The 16933-nt window shown below is 37.0% G+C and overlaps 1 protein-coding gene across 1 annotated transcript in view; it reads left to right on the plus strand.

Annotated features, from left to right (window-relative positions):
* Positions 1-621: 621 nt before the first annotated feature.
* Positions 622-16933, plus strand: part of uvrag (UV radiation resistance associated gene) — a 105962-nt gene continuing 89650 nt past the window's right edge. The window contains exons 1-6 of the mRNA XM_079862114.1: positions 622-972; positions 6717-6834; positions 7522-7556; positions 11487-11648; positions 12955-13029; positions 13205-13290. Of these exons, the coding sequence (XP_079718240.1) occupies positions 865-972; positions 6717-6834; positions 7522-7556; positions 11487-11648; positions 12955-13029; positions 13205-13290 (584 nt within the window). The 5' untranslated portion in view covers positions 622-864. The remainder of the gene's footprint in view (positions 973-6716; positions 6835-7521; positions 7557-11486; positions 11649-12954; positions 13030-13204; positions 13291-16933) is intronic.

A 16933-nucleotide genomic window follows, 5' to 3' on the forward strand; every position in this document is an offset into this window, starting at 1 on the left:
ATTGTATCAACAATTTACCTTTATTTAATCATTATGGACAATGCTTCATTTCATTTTCATATCAAATGTATTTTTTAAGGAGGAAGGAAAAGTTTACAATTTGGCTTATTATTAGTTAAGTTGGGCAATGGCGCCCCCTTGTGCTTCATGGACACTTCTACTTCATATAATACTACTACTAATAATAATGATAATAATAGGCTACTAATACTAATACTAATACTAATTAAAGTTATATATTGATTATTAATAAAAATTATATATCGATTCACTAATTTGTAGTAATTTAGAAAAATAAAAATCTCTTTGTTCAGCGCACTACACTTTTTTCGTTTTATAAGTACGTAGAACAGGCTCGTTTAGTGCACATTATTTTATGCTCGTATCAATGCAATGCTCACCCAGATATTGCATTAACGGGAGAATAAACGGTCTTCATTCAGCGGTCCTGATCACGTTACCCCTCGCTTCCTCATTTTTGTACGAACTAGAGCACAGCATGAGTTTCTAAAGGCCTCCTCCCGCCCTTTTCCATTTGATTGACAAGCTCTACACCAATCAACGTAGAATGCCCATTTACGTCACCAAGTTTCTGTTTGAGTGACAGCTTCCTCAGCAAATAGGCACGAAGCGAGGGTTTGCCGATCAAGGTCGCGGTAATGGCTTCCTAGGCAAGACTTACTTTGTTTATGCCGCTGTGGGGACGCTAGTAGCTGCGTTTAGTGTGCTTAATGTACATTATAATACAAATCTGCACGTTTTTGAAGAAAGCTCAGAATCTGACACCTTCGCACCGGGAGTTTCTCGCCGATGGGGCTGAGTTGTACGGTTGAATGAGGCTATCGCCTATGGTAGCGTAGAAGGATGAACTCAATCGCCGGTCGGGATCTCGCAGTGTCCGCTGGAGCTGTCAGCAGCAACCCCGGAGCAGCGTCCTCCAGAGTCCTGCATGTGGAGCTCACATCACAACAGGTAACGTTACACCTGCAGCTTCCAGCCTTATGTTCCATTTGTGCGCGCGAATACCTAGCGGATCTTCTTGTGCATGTGTCACATGTCACCGGATGATCATAACACTGGGCCTCCATGTCCAGTCAAGCTCTGGTCCACATTTATGAATGCAGTGGGGTTTGAAATACACATTTCGGAAGCAACTAATAAGACTGTGTTAATAATAGAGCGCTGGCTTGTTCATGCCAGAAATATATACCAGAGCGGTTTCACAGTGTAGTGTAGTCTTGTCACTGTGGGTCTCCAAACTCAAAACACTTACACAAAATAGACCAGACAGCGTCCTAACATTTATTATTCATGCTTAAAAGACCTTGAAACTGGCTAGGAAGGCAGTGGTGGTGCTGTCTTATGGAGTGAGCTGTGCTTATCTCAATTGCTCTGCAGCTTGACAGCACTGACTTGAATGACTATAAATGATGTCATATTTACACATTGGCACACATTGTTTGGGGGCTCTACAAAGAAAAACCCTTGTTATCAATGTTTGGTTCATTTGGTTTCATGTTACAGTCTATTATTGACATTTTAATGGTTTATCAAAAAAAAAAAAAAACAAACAAAAAAACAACCTTATATTTATGTTGATAGTATGTATTTCCATTTTTTTGTTTATATTAACATACATTTTTATTAAAAAGTCTTTGCAATTAAGGATTTTAAAATGTTTGATATAATGCTTGAGATTGCTGTTAGAGAGTAGTTGTGATTGTGTGTTGTAACAATTGCAATGGTGCAATGTTGCACAATACACATAGTGCACATACATGTCCTGAATCTGTCCTAACTGAGAGTGTAGTTTTGTGGAATGATAGTCATGGCCTGCAGCAATCGTCTGTTTAATCACATCACTGGTTCCCGTGAAGTGTTTTGGGGATCGCAGGGTTTCCTGTTAAGCAGTGTCTGTTGATGACTTGGCATTCTGTGCAGAGAAATGTTGCATTACTTAATGCTGCAAACATGGGGCTGGAGTTGTTTTAGCATGGCTTTAAGTAAAGAGCAGTTTCTTGCAGGAAAAACTCACTCTGAATCTTTGCTATATAATATAATACAACATATTAAATATTTAAATTTAAGTTACTTTTTTTTATAAACATAAATATGTACTGGTATAAACTGCAGCACATGAAAATATAGGCTACTAATGGCAATGTGAATATTCTAAATCTAATATTGCCGTTAGTATATTCCCATGTCCTGCTGCAATATATACCAGTAATATTGATGCTGTCAAATGCAGACCAGAAGGATGCTCGTAATCACTGTATGTTTTGAGGGCTTCATGCAGAGTTGTATGATTAATTAAAATAAAACCGAAATTGTGATATTGTTCAAACACAACATGCACCAAACATGCAACAACTTGTTAAGAAAAGCACTTATATAAACTGCCTGTTGTAAAACAAAAGAAAACTTTAAAGGCTCCCTGCCCCAGACTTACAAACAAGCACAATAAACCTGAACTTTTTTCTACAATCACATTTTTAATTGCAAACACAATTTTTATCAGAAATAAACATTCTCATTGTTGAGAGCATCTGATTGGACAAAAGTCTGTGTAGTGCAAGATGAGTCATCAGTATATATTTAGTCCATTTACAAGAAAAATTGTCATCTTCACCCTTTATTCTAATATTATTAAATATTTGTAAGCATATTGTGTAGTTGCGCTTAATTGGAGTCAATTGTTTTATTTGTTATAATGCAATGACACGTGCCAAATTGTGTGGACCAAATTTTTGGCCAGGCTTTCATACAAAGGAATTATGAACACATGCAAAAACAAGAGAGGACCTACAAAAAATTAATAACTGATTGTGTAGCTGTAGTTTGCCTCTTTTTGCCAAATCTTTTTGTCATAAATACCATAACCAAGTTTAGTTTTTTTCCTCAATCATATTTTAAATAAATATAAAACAATTTACTCATATTTGATGGTTTAATCGAACTTCTAGGGTCATTAACATCCCATATGGACATTGCTTTTGGCCATACAAGTTAATTTTACACAATTTTACACGTAAACTAGCAAAGAAATGGTTTCAAACCTAGTAGACTTGAGTTGAAGGTACAATAGGTGATTCTCTACAGAAACATTTTTATTATGCTGGTTGAAGTCTTGAAATCACTATGTTAAGCGGTCTAAATGTATTTTTATAAATATATATCGTCTGTGGAAGGCATAGGACCATAAACTGTTCATTCAATCATTGCATTCGGTTCGAATGAAATGAAATGTGTGCCGTCAGTTAACGTGTGTTTGCATACCTTTGCGCAGCCTGTTCACACAGACATCATACGTCATCAGCGCATTTCACGTACGCTGTGTAGACCGAGCAAGAATGGCAGGCAAATAGTTGTTTACGTTTGTTATTGTAGTACGGTTACTCACTGTAAGTACTATAAAGTTTTCTCATTGGTGAATGACTCATGATGTAATCCAATAACGTTGTCTCTCTTTTGGTCTGTGCGCGTGTTTAGGAGGAGGCGTGGCTTTGGACGGCGATTTGCAGGGAGGGTGGGTTCATATGCTTTCAATGCTAGCAGGCTAAAGTTAGCATTTCTCAGATCACCTATTGCACCTTTAAATGCCAAGGTCTTTCTTATGATGGTGATCTCCTGTGGCCTGTTGCATGAAGCTGAACAAACTCTTGAGTTTCAGAGTAGGTTTAGAGATAGACAAAATCATACAAATCAAACCTGGTTTAGATCAGGTTCATCAGGCTCACAACGCTCAATATAAACGTCCTCTGTCAACTCAGGTTTGATCCAGAGTTTATGATTAACTCTGAAGACCAGAGTTTGCTCAAACTAATCTCAAATGTACCTGGGTAACAACTGAAATCAGCTTCGTGCAACTGGCCTCAGTTCTGCTTTTGTTATAAATGGCATGACTGTTATCAAAAACACTGAAACCAAATGTGAAGTCCCTATCACATGATGGGGGTTGTTAGAGCTTGTCACACCTGTCTGAGGTTTATTTGACTGGAAATGGTTATGACACCAATTTCTTTGGCAGTTGCACAGTCACTCTTATTGCCTGAGGCAAAGTCTTAAAGGACCACTGTTATGGACTACAGATAACCTCGTTCACACCCTTGAACACCATTCATTTGTTTTCCGGCAGAAGAGCATTTTTTTTGTTCAATGTGATATGATTTATCAAATTCAGAATGAAGTCATGCTTGATGTTTCGGTTTCATTTTTTTAGCTGTTTGAAACAGCTGCAAAGTGCAAACTGCCTAATAAGGGAAAGTTGATCGTACGCTAGCTTGTTTGTTCCTGTGCTAATTAAGTAGCCCGTTAACATGCTAATATTTACCATTCAACCTCTATATTTCATAGTATGGGACAAACTAAACCTGGATATTCCTCAGTGTTTTGTTGTCTGAAACAAGACAGAAATGGGGGAAAAACTGAACAAAGTGTGGTGTTGTTCCTGTAGCTTCAATAATCCTGTGGGGCATCCCATGACTTAGATTTAGTATTTAATGCCTCACGGTCGGCACTGGAAATTCTTTGTGGCTGGTTGTGGTGAAAGCTGGTCGGGTGAAGACTTTAGTGAGCTGAACTCTCAGATTAAGTGTTTCATTGAAACGGCTGTGGCCCTGTGCCTTAAATCTGGCCCTTGTGAATGGTAACTGGACTTTCTCTCCATCTCATTTTGTGTAGATTTAGTTTACCTTAGTTTTTTTTGTTCTTTTTGTAGTAGAGGTAGGCTATTTCATTATTGTGCTGACAGCACCCTGTGCTTTACACAAGGGTTTTTAATGCCACAGAATCACAATTATGATGATTATCCCTTTCTAAAATATAAAGAATAATGCTGTGTTTTTTCATGTATCTAGTGGTTGACAAATATATTGCCAATATCTGCCAATGTTTTTCAGCTTATACATTTTTCTGTTTGGACAATGTTTTGGAATTAGAATTTTTATTTTGAAGCGCCAGTGGCTAAGCGTCCAGTTCCCATTCTCTGTCTTCATTAGTTTACCATCTCTGTTTAACAGTTCTGTCTAATAAATTCTTAGATATTATTACAGCTGTTAAACAAAGAAAGTAAATGGTAAACGAAAAAGTATCCTCATTTCACCCTCAAGTTGTTCCAAACCTGCACAAAAAATATATTTTGCCCAGAATGGTACCAAAAAAAGCACATAAAAGTCCTGGCAGAAAGCGATGCATAAGGATGTAGTGTAACGACGAATTATTGTTGACAACTTAGTGTTAACTAATAATTGTTGCAAACTGGTACTACCAACAAAATATAAGTACATTCCTGGAAATGGGCGTCGTTACACTATATCATTTTACATGCTTTTCCCAAATAACGGAAGTGACCTCGACGTCCGGGTTAGCGGTAGCATGAGCCATCAGGCAAGTGTTATTTAAATAAACTCCTGATGTACTTACAAACTTTCCAATGCCTCGTTTTATGAGTACAGAACCTATTTGTACGACTGTAGAAGTTTGGTACCATTCTGGGCATTATCAGTTGGGTAATTTACGGGTTACATCCTTGGATCCATTAGCACCTGCACTAAGCCATTCGGCTGATATCTCTAAATAAGCTCTAACTTTAATAATGTTCGGCCAAGGGAGACAAAGCTTCTTGGGGAGGTGTTTGGCTCGAGGTCATGGTGCAAAGAACCCGAGGTTGATTTTACTCCGAACCATCCCTTTAAAACTCATCTTTGATCACCAAAATTACATATTTAAAAGTTTGTTCTTCAAAAAAAAAACCCAATTCTTCATGCCTTAAAATAGCTTGAATGTAACTCTACACCCGTGTCTCATTTAGTATAAGCAGTTCTGTGAATATGCAAATTAGCCTCTCCTCCACTCACTCGCACCAGCTCAGAGATCCACTCGTTGATGATCATTGACGTGATTGGTTACAAGGTAGTTTGTGAAGTCAGAAACACCAGCAATTTCAAACTGCGTTTTTGAGTCTGTCGTTGGTTCACTGCAGTTTTAAGGAGAAAATACTCAGCAATGGTGTTGACTTATGAATTTGTACATGTTTTATCTTAAAGCACATTAAAAGCACCACATAGACGTATAAACAACATTAAAAGCTTGATTTACACAGGGGTACTGTAAGAATTAGTGGACTAGTTGTTCAGGCAACATCCCTTCTGCGATCATATCGTAGGCCTTTCTTGTTATCTTCTTTTTAACCAAAACTCTTATATTGTAAACCTTTCCATGCCGACTCCTTTTTTCCCCCTTGGCTCCTTCAAAGCAGTGGATTTGTGCCCAATGTGCAGCAGTGATGCCATGTTTCGGTCAGGGTGGAGGACTTGGATTTAAAGTGACGTGACGTGAGACTCACAATGATGTTTTGTGCCTGTGTGTTGGTCTGTTCCTGTTCACTGTCAGTTGCTTGTGATGGAAAATGGAGAACTGCAAATCATTCAGAATTTAGTGCGTTGAAGATGACATCACCTAGTCAGAAAAAATCGTGAGAAATATCTGAGACATGTCATGATGTATTCCCAATTGCTGCTTAAATGGCACTCTCAAAAAACCATTGTACACGCATTACTTTGAAAGATTAAATCTTTACTGTTTGATTACATGAAAGTGTGTTCCCGATGAGTACGCATTGATGTACAGCTTATGAAAGTAGTAAAGTATATTTGAAAGGCATCTTTAAAAAAATGTGATTGTCTTTCTCACTAAATGTCTTTCTCTCCCAACAGAGGCGTTTACGTCACTTGCGGAGCATAGCGGCCCGTAACATTGTGAACAAGAATGGCTCTCCTCTGCTTGACACTTACTTCAGCCTTCACCTCTGCCAGGAAGAACGGATATCACGAGGTGACTGATGCTAGCTGAGCTTGCTGGTACTCTCTGACTGTTTGCATAGTTTGCTTAATTTAGTACTTAAAGCTGCAGTGCGTAATTTCTTTGTCAAAAGTGACACCAAACAAAATCGCAGAAAGTGACTGTTTTCAATTTTTTTTCCAAACATTCACCCTGTCTTCCATATCAAGGAGATGGCCCCACCCCTAAAGTCACGCTATTGGTTGAGCTGTTGTCAGGCTGATCGGACTGCTCATATAAATAGTACAATGTTTTGATAGCAACTTAGTGTTTACACTTCACACGTTCGGGGACATCAACCCACGATTTGTGTACTTGGTTATTTCTGTGTATTTTGCAGTTGGAAATTAAAAGCCAACAGTTATGCAAAGTAGCTTTTAACTAATTGCAACTCTTTTAAAATGAATGGCACAATATACTCTTTCCCTTCCCTTATGGATAGTAATGTAAAAGAGCTGTGGAATTTATTTTTTAGCATTTATTTGAAATAGAAATCTTTTGTAACATTACAAGTGTCTTTACTGTCACTTTTGATCAAATTAATATGTCCTTGCTGAATAAACATATTAATTTCTTTAAAAAAAAAAAATCTTACAAAAAACTATTGAATTTTAGTGTGTAAGTCACTCTGGATTTAAAAGCTTTTTGATGACTTCTAACTTGCTTCTTTTCCTTTTCCAGATTTTTATAAGAGTGAAGTAATCCGAGACTCATTGGTGAGTGCTTTTGTTTTCATTGGTGTTTGGTCATGCGATTTAATGCTTATTATTTCAAATTTGTGAAATGGTAGACGGCGCACAGCATATCAAAGCTTAGTAGCGTGGTGTAGCTTAACATGTTATAGCGTCGCATATCATATGTTCTTCTACTGTAGGATAATAAAAGTGAATGTCTTTTAGTTGATTCACTAATGTCCTTAATGTCTATATAAAACCATAATAAATATGGGATCTTTGAACAGTTTAAGACACTTTCAGAATCTTTCTGTCATATTTATTTTGTCATTTTATCTTATTTATTAATATTTGTGGATGCCTTGGCAGAAATTTTGGTTATCATAGTAAATTTTACTGCGAATTGATTAAATGATTAATTTGATCTTAAAGATGAGGTGTGTAATTCTTTTATGCTAAAATACAAGCAAAGAACTTTGAAGATTATGGCTTTGTGGTTACAAATAATGTTCCCTCTAATTTGTTTTCTTGCTGAGCTAAACTTTTCTCTATTGGGAGGACATTTTTTGCCACCTGAGCAAAAACAAAATTCTTTATACCTGACCTGTACAGCGAACGTAGAAACACAATGGTTTCAACATGCAGTTGTAACTTTTAAATTGAATGTGCCATTTCTATTTTACTTGACCCTTGATGTAACTTATTGGTATTAAATAATATTTTTGAAAACAAGCAGTTAATTAAGAAGTCACTAAATGAAGCACATTTTAGGTCACCTGAGATTTTTTTGTTTTACAGTGCTGTTTACTGTACTGGTCTTTACCAAGAAATTCTATAAAAAGTCATTTACAAAATCTTCTGCAGGACAGTTCAATTCTTTAAAATAATATATGAAAAAAATTAAGCTGTTACACTGTTTGGTAACCATAAAGTGTTTTTGCACAGTCAATTACTGGCTACAGGCAGCATTAAACCATACAAATCTGTTTGATCTGTTTGACCAATCAATGCCAGATGGGGAAGTAAATGGGGAAACCTGTTTGAAAATAGTCATTTTTTGGTGCTGGTAGAGCAGAAATTACACACTTCACCATTCATTTTATTGCAGACATCAACAGCAGGTGCCATCATATTTAGTCATAATAAGAGTTGTAATCATGCTAAAAGAAGACTGACCTAGAGCAGACCTGGCAGTGTATGTAAAAAGGCAATGTCCTCAAAACCAAAAGATTCAGGACTTCATCTTTACACATATGGCAAATCTACGCAAAAAGGCATTGCTACAGCTCCCAGCAGCACTGCATCATTTACTGATATAAAACAGGTTTGCTAAATGGACTTTTTTTGGGGTCACACTGGCAACCTTTTACTTTTTAAACAATTCCTTATTTTAGTTCGCCAAGAAGGCCTCCGAGCCACTAGAACGGATGTGGCTTCCTTCATTGACGACTGGAAAGCGGTTTAATGACTGCGTGGTCACTCTGTCCGAGCCTGTAATTCTGTTGAAAAACATTGACGCATGGCAACTGCTAAAATAAGAAGAGAATAATAACACAACACCCAAAAGCAAATGATCGTCAGTAATGTGATTTATACAGACACCATTAAAGGCTCTGTTCCTTTCCGTTACTCTGACTGTAATGGACGTTTTGATGATAATAGTGATGATATGAAATATTGTAGGCTATGACTAATGTATTTATTAGTGTTTTCACATGAGATGACACCCTCAAAGACAAGTTTATAGATGGGGGGGCTGTTCTTGTGTTATTCTGGGTGTGCTTTTCTCTCTATTTATGGAGTAGGCAGAGCTGTATTGAATGTAGTTGTTTATTATTAAATGTACAAAACGATGATCATGTAAGTGTAATATAATGGAGAGTGGTCTGTAATTTTGTTTATTTTCTCTGCTTGTCCTCAATGTCATATCTTTGACCGTGATGAATTGATTCAGAGCTCTGATTCACAGCGCCATCATCACTCAAAATGTGAAGTGTCCATGCGGCAATTTTTATGCATTGAAACGTTTTAGAAACAATATGTAGTTAAATATTGCTTTTATTAGGGCTGAACGATTTTGGAAAATAATCTAATTGCGATTTAGTTTTACCAATATTGCGATTGCGATTTAATATGCGATTATATTTTTAAGGTCTTTATCTTTTCTATTATTCAACAAAAACAAGCAATAAATCATTGTAAAATAGGGAAGGGAATCTTTAGGCACCTCATGAGCCGATCTAATTTTTTTCTTTAATTGATCGTATTAATAAAACTTAAAATATTTAATACATAATTATAAGTAGGCCTACTTATAATAATACCACATTAAAAAACTAAATTAATACAATTACATGTTAATAATTTGAACAAATATAGCTTCAAAACAAATAATAAAGAGGGGAAAAAAATATTACAAGCAATGACAATGACAATGACAATCACGTGACCAGACTGTAATCGCATCGCAGCTTTGCGGTTAAAAAAAAATCGCATTTCATCATATCGCGATATTAGCGGAAATGCAATTAATCGTTCAGCCCTAGCTTTTATTACTATATATTGCCATATTGATTTAGTCTAAAAAATATTTCTATATATATACGGTACTTATTTATACAAACAAAGTCTATATACACAGTACACACACACACACACACACACACACACACACACACACACACACACACACACACACACACACACACACACACACACGGTTTCACAGACAAAGCTTAAGCCTATTCCCTGACTAAAATACATGTTTGAGCTATTTTACCTGAACATAACTTGCAATGACATATCTTAAAAAATGTCAGTGCCATTGTTTTGTCTCAGGATGCACACCAGTAATGTTTTTGGGTGGAAGGCATTTTTTTGATAAAAGCTGCTTAAATATCCTGATTTAACTGGCCTAGTCCTTGCTTAAGCTAAGCCCTGTCTGTGAAACCGGGCCATCTTTTGTGAATTAATGAATATCATCCATCCATATATATGAATATATATGTGTATGTGTGATATGTATATGTGTATTCAAACACGCTAAAAATCTTACAGACTCTGCAAAGACTATTTTAATGAGCCTAAATGTAACTGGTACTGTTTTGTCAGACACACAAAATCTTTTCTTCTTTAACCTCTAACCTTCTTGCCCCTCTCTGCCTCCTTTTTTGTTGCTTCATTTCCCTTCCTTTCTGGCCTTCCTGTACGTCCTTCCGGTCTTTCATGTAATCATGCCTTCATTTCAGCCCCTCTGGTGGTCATGTTGATGGCTGTTTTCAGTGTTTTGTATTTATTTCTGCTGACCTAGTCACTGCGATGGCAGTTTTCTCAGCTGCACGTCCTCTTGGAGAAAGACCCTCTTTAGCCTCCAGACTGCATGACGGGACAGTTTTGGAAATCTGTTTCTGCTGTTAGTCTTTGAAAGCTTGCCGTGCTGCGTCATTGACTGTGCTGATAGGCCACACTTATGCATTATTAATAAAATCGACATGTCTAACAGCCTTAATTGCTGGTCTATTGGATCATATATTGGCTGCATTTTTGGCTATATTAGTTTATTAATCTGCCAGGCAAGATCTGCTAGCAGAGATGTTACTCACAAAGTACCCTGCAGGGTCGAAAATGAACACGGCCATCCGCACGCACACACGCACTTTATTTAGGCTACATTACAACGTGAGGTACACAAAGGCAACACTACATTACAACGTGAGGTACACAAAGCTGCGCTCTTGCGAAAACTCTGCAATGAATCTTTTATTGACATCTTTATTGGTTATAATGGAAGGATTCGCGTTTTGAGCAGTGTTGAGCAGATTCTGTCTAATTAAACATATCTGACTGGCCATTGCCTTCGCACGCTTAACAGATATGTCTGTGATTGGCTACAAAAATTGTAAAAATAAATGCACTTAAAGCAACTGGCTATAAACCCTGCTCCTGCTAATCTTTTGCTTGTATATTTTTCAGAACCCGACATGGCGGAGCTTAGATTTTGCCATGCTGCCGGACCTCTTGGACATGTCTGTGTCGTGTTTTGTGGTGAGAATATGGGGTGGGAGGGAAGAACAATACCAACTGCTTATTGAGTGGAAGGTCAACCTAGATGGGCTCAGATACACAGGACAACAGGTGAGTAGTCAAAAATATATATATTCAAACTTGCCTTTCTTGCTTTCCTTTTAGTTACCATCCATTTATCTAACCATCTAGTTTCCTGAAATGTTTTGTTCTAAGATTTTATGTAACTTTTATGAGGGATTTTTTTTTTTAAAGTGCCCCTATTATGCTATTTTAAAGTTTCCTAATGTTGTTTTGGAGTGTCCTACAACAGGTTTACATGCATCAAAGGTCAAAAAACTGTTTCATTTTCTCATAATATACATTTGCACATCACCACATTTTCAGTGATTCTCTAACAACTCCTCAGATGAATTTGTCTCTCTAAATCCCTCCTTTCCGCGAGCTACTCTGCTCTGATTGGCCAGACAGCTCAGTCTGTTGTGATTGGTCTGTCGTGTGCAGCGCGCGTGTCAGAAACCAAAATGCCCATTGCCATAACAACGTTAGCTCTGCTTGTCCTGAGGCTTCCTACACCGTAAACTAAAGACCGTAACGAACAATGACGTCGATTTTTAACTTATCAATCCTAGCGCGAGTCCGTTGATGAAACACTGGAAGAACTAGTTATTCAACCTGAACTTCCATTGCAAGGACAACTCGAGCAGGACGTTTCTCAGGAATACACTACTCAGTTTGAGGCACATTATGAGATGTTGCAACTGTTGCAATTCCTCACCATCAGCATTAACAAGTGCAAAGGGCTTATGACTCATTTGAAAAATTACTTTTGAAAGACAATAACTTTATATACTGTGCACTTTTAGATTTAAAACGTTGCAGGATGTTTTCATTCACTTAGAGCTGTTACACACTACATGAAAGGTCATTTTCAAAAATCCATAATAGGGGCACTTTAAATATGTTTTGAATTCTTGAGTGCAATATGTATAAAATCACTTTTATATTAAGTTTATGTTGAGTAATTGTAGTAGCAATAATAATTATAATATTTATTATTATATTTCACTGTAAAAAAAAATAGCAGTAGAAAAACTGGTATTTTCTGGAAAAGGTATTTTCTGCAGAAAAGTTTACGGGCATATTTTCTTAAACCCTAAAACACAACGCAATGCATAATTCAAAATATGGGTAAAACACCTGTGAAAAATCAATATGGAAAATTCCTTCATATAAGGCTGTACATTGAGTCTTATTTTTACAAATTATAATTATTATATACATATTTTATATATAATTAAATTAATATTCATATATTAATACATATATATATTATGTAAATTCTGCTTCAGGTTCACATCACATCCCAAAAATCCTTTAACATTTCTCTTTTCTCTCCTTCTCTTTTTTTTTTCAGATTCGCTCCAGAAATCCAAATGAGATCATCTTTGGACTGAACGATGGCTACTATGCAGCTGAGTTTGATCAGAAGGTATTGTTCAGACTCTCGGAATGGGTTCCAAAATAAATTCCAGGCTATCTTCAAACCTTGTCATCTATCAAGGCTCGAATTCACTTATATCCCTTGGGTTTTTCAACCTGTAGAATCTTTCATATGGTAAGAAGACACTCTTTGTGAAGCTCATGGACTGTTTTCTTTCCCACAGGAGAATTCTGACAAGAAGAAGAACAGTTTGCTCCAGGTGGACCAGAGCTCTGTCAGAAACTCCTACAGTGTTTTCTCTTTACTGAGGTGAGAGAAGACTCAATGGAACATATCATGGAAAAAAGGCCTTTTTACCTTTATTTTACTTTAACATTCACAATTCAATGCAATCAAATACTAAAATCCTACAAAAGTGTAGAGTATGGCCATTTCGAATGTCCAATTGCCATATATAATAAAAATGTATATCTCTTTTGATTAATAATACATCTGCAGTACTTTGACTGTATTGACACATCGCTGACTATTGGGAAAAGAATTGGAATTTAATTCCTACAGGGCTAGCATTGGCTCTTAACATATGTTCAGCTCCAATTGTAAAGTTCCTCAGTTACTTTCCAGAATTGTATTATCTTCCCTTTTGAGACCCAGAAGCAGTTCCCATCATCAAGAAAAGTTCCTTTCCTTGTCCGCCAGATAGCGCTCTGTGTTTTTTTTCTCTTTCAAATTGGACCCCTGCTGCAGGGTGGCGTCTCGTTCTTCAGCCAAAGATGACTGATGTTTTTGCAGTCTTGGATAACCGTAATCCTTGGATAAAAGAACTGATGGATGAGGAGAGCAGGAAATTAAGGAAGAAAAATTAGTCCACCTTGTCATGGTATTGGCAGACCTCTCCAAACCCATTGAAGCTGAATGTTGGCTCAGTGTTCTGCTGTAGCTTCATTGCAGCACTAGATGGCAACAGCTCTCTGCTAATACCAATATGTTTTGTAATGTAACACAACCTGAGAGAAAGGAAGCACTTTGGAGAGTGTTAAATAACTGACGCACTTTCCATATTCAGATTTATCGGTGTGAACACATCTGCACTATTACAACATCAAATTACATTCATTCGTTTTCCCGAACCTTCATTCATACGCACCTCAGTGGCCATATGCATATTTTGTTGTGTGGAATGTAGGGCAGTTCCTCAGAGCTGTGCTGTACTGGGGTGATATAGAGTTAGCTGGAAGCTGCTGCTCACTACGTGAGATGGTGTTTGTGAGTCTCTTGGTAGTCTTGATTATGAGTCTGTGCAATATCTTGGCTTCGGCCTGAGGTGGGCCCATGTCTTGGCCGAAATTACGAAATCTTACGCATAGACCGCATATTTGTATACACCGACTGACAGAAACATGCATGGGATACATTATTCTAGCTTTTTTGTAATTCTTATGGACTTCTTTCTTTTTTTGTTTTTTGAGGATATTTGTGTGGAAAATGAACAATGGCAGAAAAAAAAAAATGCTTCGTTCCAATTGATGGGAATTACAAATTTAACAATTCCTCTTAACAATTCCAGTACCTTAACAATTCTTTTAGTACTTTAAAGATAGATAGATTGAGATATATAGATAGATAGATAGATAGATAGATAGATAGATAGATAGATAGATAGATAGATAGATAGATAGATAGATGGATAGATAGAGAATTTAAAACCATTCTTGAAAAGGGTGTTTACACAGGCTTTTTAATGACTTTACAGCCTTTTTAGAGGCAGCATAAATGCAATCCAGTCATTGGCCTTAAATGTATAATAAACAACAATACTAAACAAATAAAAAATGGTGACATTTCATTCATTTATTCTATAAAATACCACTGACAAACTGCACAATGTGGTAAAAGAACAGATTCATTAGTGTCATTCATTTGGAAGTCGGACTACACTGGCTTGTGTCTTATTAAAAAGAACCAGTTCATAAGAGTCATCTCTCTATAATTGGACTAAACTTGTCTGTTTTGTAATTTGATTAATTGTAAAATTCCGTTATAATTGGATTTGCATTTGTTTTGCCGTCGATATTCTGTTTGTTTGTAAGTTAGACGGACAGAAAGAAAGAGAGAAGAAATGGTTGGTGTGTAAAGTCTGTATAGCTCTTGGCAAAAACTCCTTGTGTTCCGGGTTGAATGGGCGGATGGCGGCGGTTGTTATCAGCACTGAGGAAACATTTGATTTGATTGACAGTGCTGTGTTGTCAGCGATTAACTCACCCTGACGATCTTTAAGTAGGAATAATACAGAGAGGAAAAGAGGAAAAACAAGAAATCAGAGTAGTTAGTCTTCTAATAAAATGAATCATTAATCTGAAGAGAAATGTTTCCTCTGCATGTGCGATTTATGCTACTCTAGGGTGGGCAGCCCGTCCGTCATGCTACAACGGGCCACTCGTGGGAAAAAAAGTGTGATTCGGCGATCTAAATCAGTCTGAGTTGTCAGGAGTTGTTGTAAGGGGTGTTTTCTTTTGCATTTGTTTTATGATTGTGTGTTAGTGGGCCAAAAGTAGCTTTTTGTCTTTGGAAAAGGTGTTTGCTGTTTCTCCTGGTTCTTTGGTTCTTGGTTCCTTCCCGTATTTTCTTATACAGGAAATGTTCTCAGCAAGGCTTACGCAAACCAAAGGAAATTCCTGCTTGCGTATGAATTCAACTTTTTATCTCCCATCACCCCTCTCAGCTGGTTCACACTGGGAATAATCAACACTTGCTTTCGAAATCCTTTTTCAGTGCAGAGAACTGTCATATCTAGAGTAGTATTCTTTGTAGCATGACTAAATCTAGTTTATATTTTTAAATATTTAATATTTCACCCAAGAATCATAGTGTATTTTTTTTCTGTGGAATATTTTGGGAGAGCTATTCCTTTAAGATTCTTACTTACTTTACTTACTTTATACTTTATTGTCAGACTGAGGTCTGAAATTTTTCTTACATGACAGTATCCATGTTTACCACAACATTTAACATACATTCAACATTGACATTCACTCAAACCACACAATTATACATTCAATACAACACTTATCCATCAACCCCACCAACCCCAAGATTCACTCAAAATAATTTTAAAGCATTTCCCCTTCTTTTTAAAGATCGATTCGCCTCACTCTCCCATCAATAAAGTAGCAAGTGAAAAACAGTGGCGGCGTTGTACGGCAAAGTTCAGTGAGTAGAGTGTGACCCGGTGGTTGCTGCGGCGATAAGCCTTTCCTGCTTTTAGCGCCTTTCAACAGGTCGACGGGTCGTACGCTCCCCCGCCGTAGGGCATAGTTCTGGACCGGATTATCGGGTACGGCTTTAACAGCTGGGTTCATGCTAGCCCCTCAAAACCCTAAAGCAACAACCTTCAGGACCGGTAATGCCTGCCATGCCTTACGGAAAAACAAACTCGCCCTTAATCTCCGCATCGCCCGGCTGAAAATGGATGCTGGTGTTTTGGTCTCTCAGGGCTTTGTGGGAGGCTTGGTAATAATAGTGTAGAGAAGGCATGAGGGGATATTGGAGCCCTGCTTATAGAGAAGCGTTAATAAAGGGATAAAGTGCATCGGCATCTCTCCATCACCTTCTACAAGCCCTGTACACATTGAAGCTCTTTTTCAGAACCTAGTAAGCTGCCTTTTTGCCTACTCTGATCAAAAGTTTGGGGTCAGTAAATAAATAAAAGAGTACTTTTATTCAGGAAGGACACGTGCAATTTATCAAAAGTGAGGGTAGTCAAGACATTTATAATGATACAATGAATTCTATTTCAAATAAGTCCAGTTTTTTTTAACTTTCTATTTGTCAAAGAATCCTGAATAAAATCATGGTTTCCACAAACATATTAATAGTAATATTATATTTATAATTAATTAATAGTAATTAATATAACTATTTTCAACATTGCTGATAAATGTTTCTTGAGCAC

This window comes from Squalius cephalus, assembly GCF_949319135.1.
Source record: "Squalius cephalus genome assembly, chromosome: 24".
NCBI classification, from domain to species: domain Eukaryota; kingdom Metazoa; phylum Chordata; class Actinopteri; order Cypriniformes; family Leuciscidae; genus Squalius; species Squalius cephalus.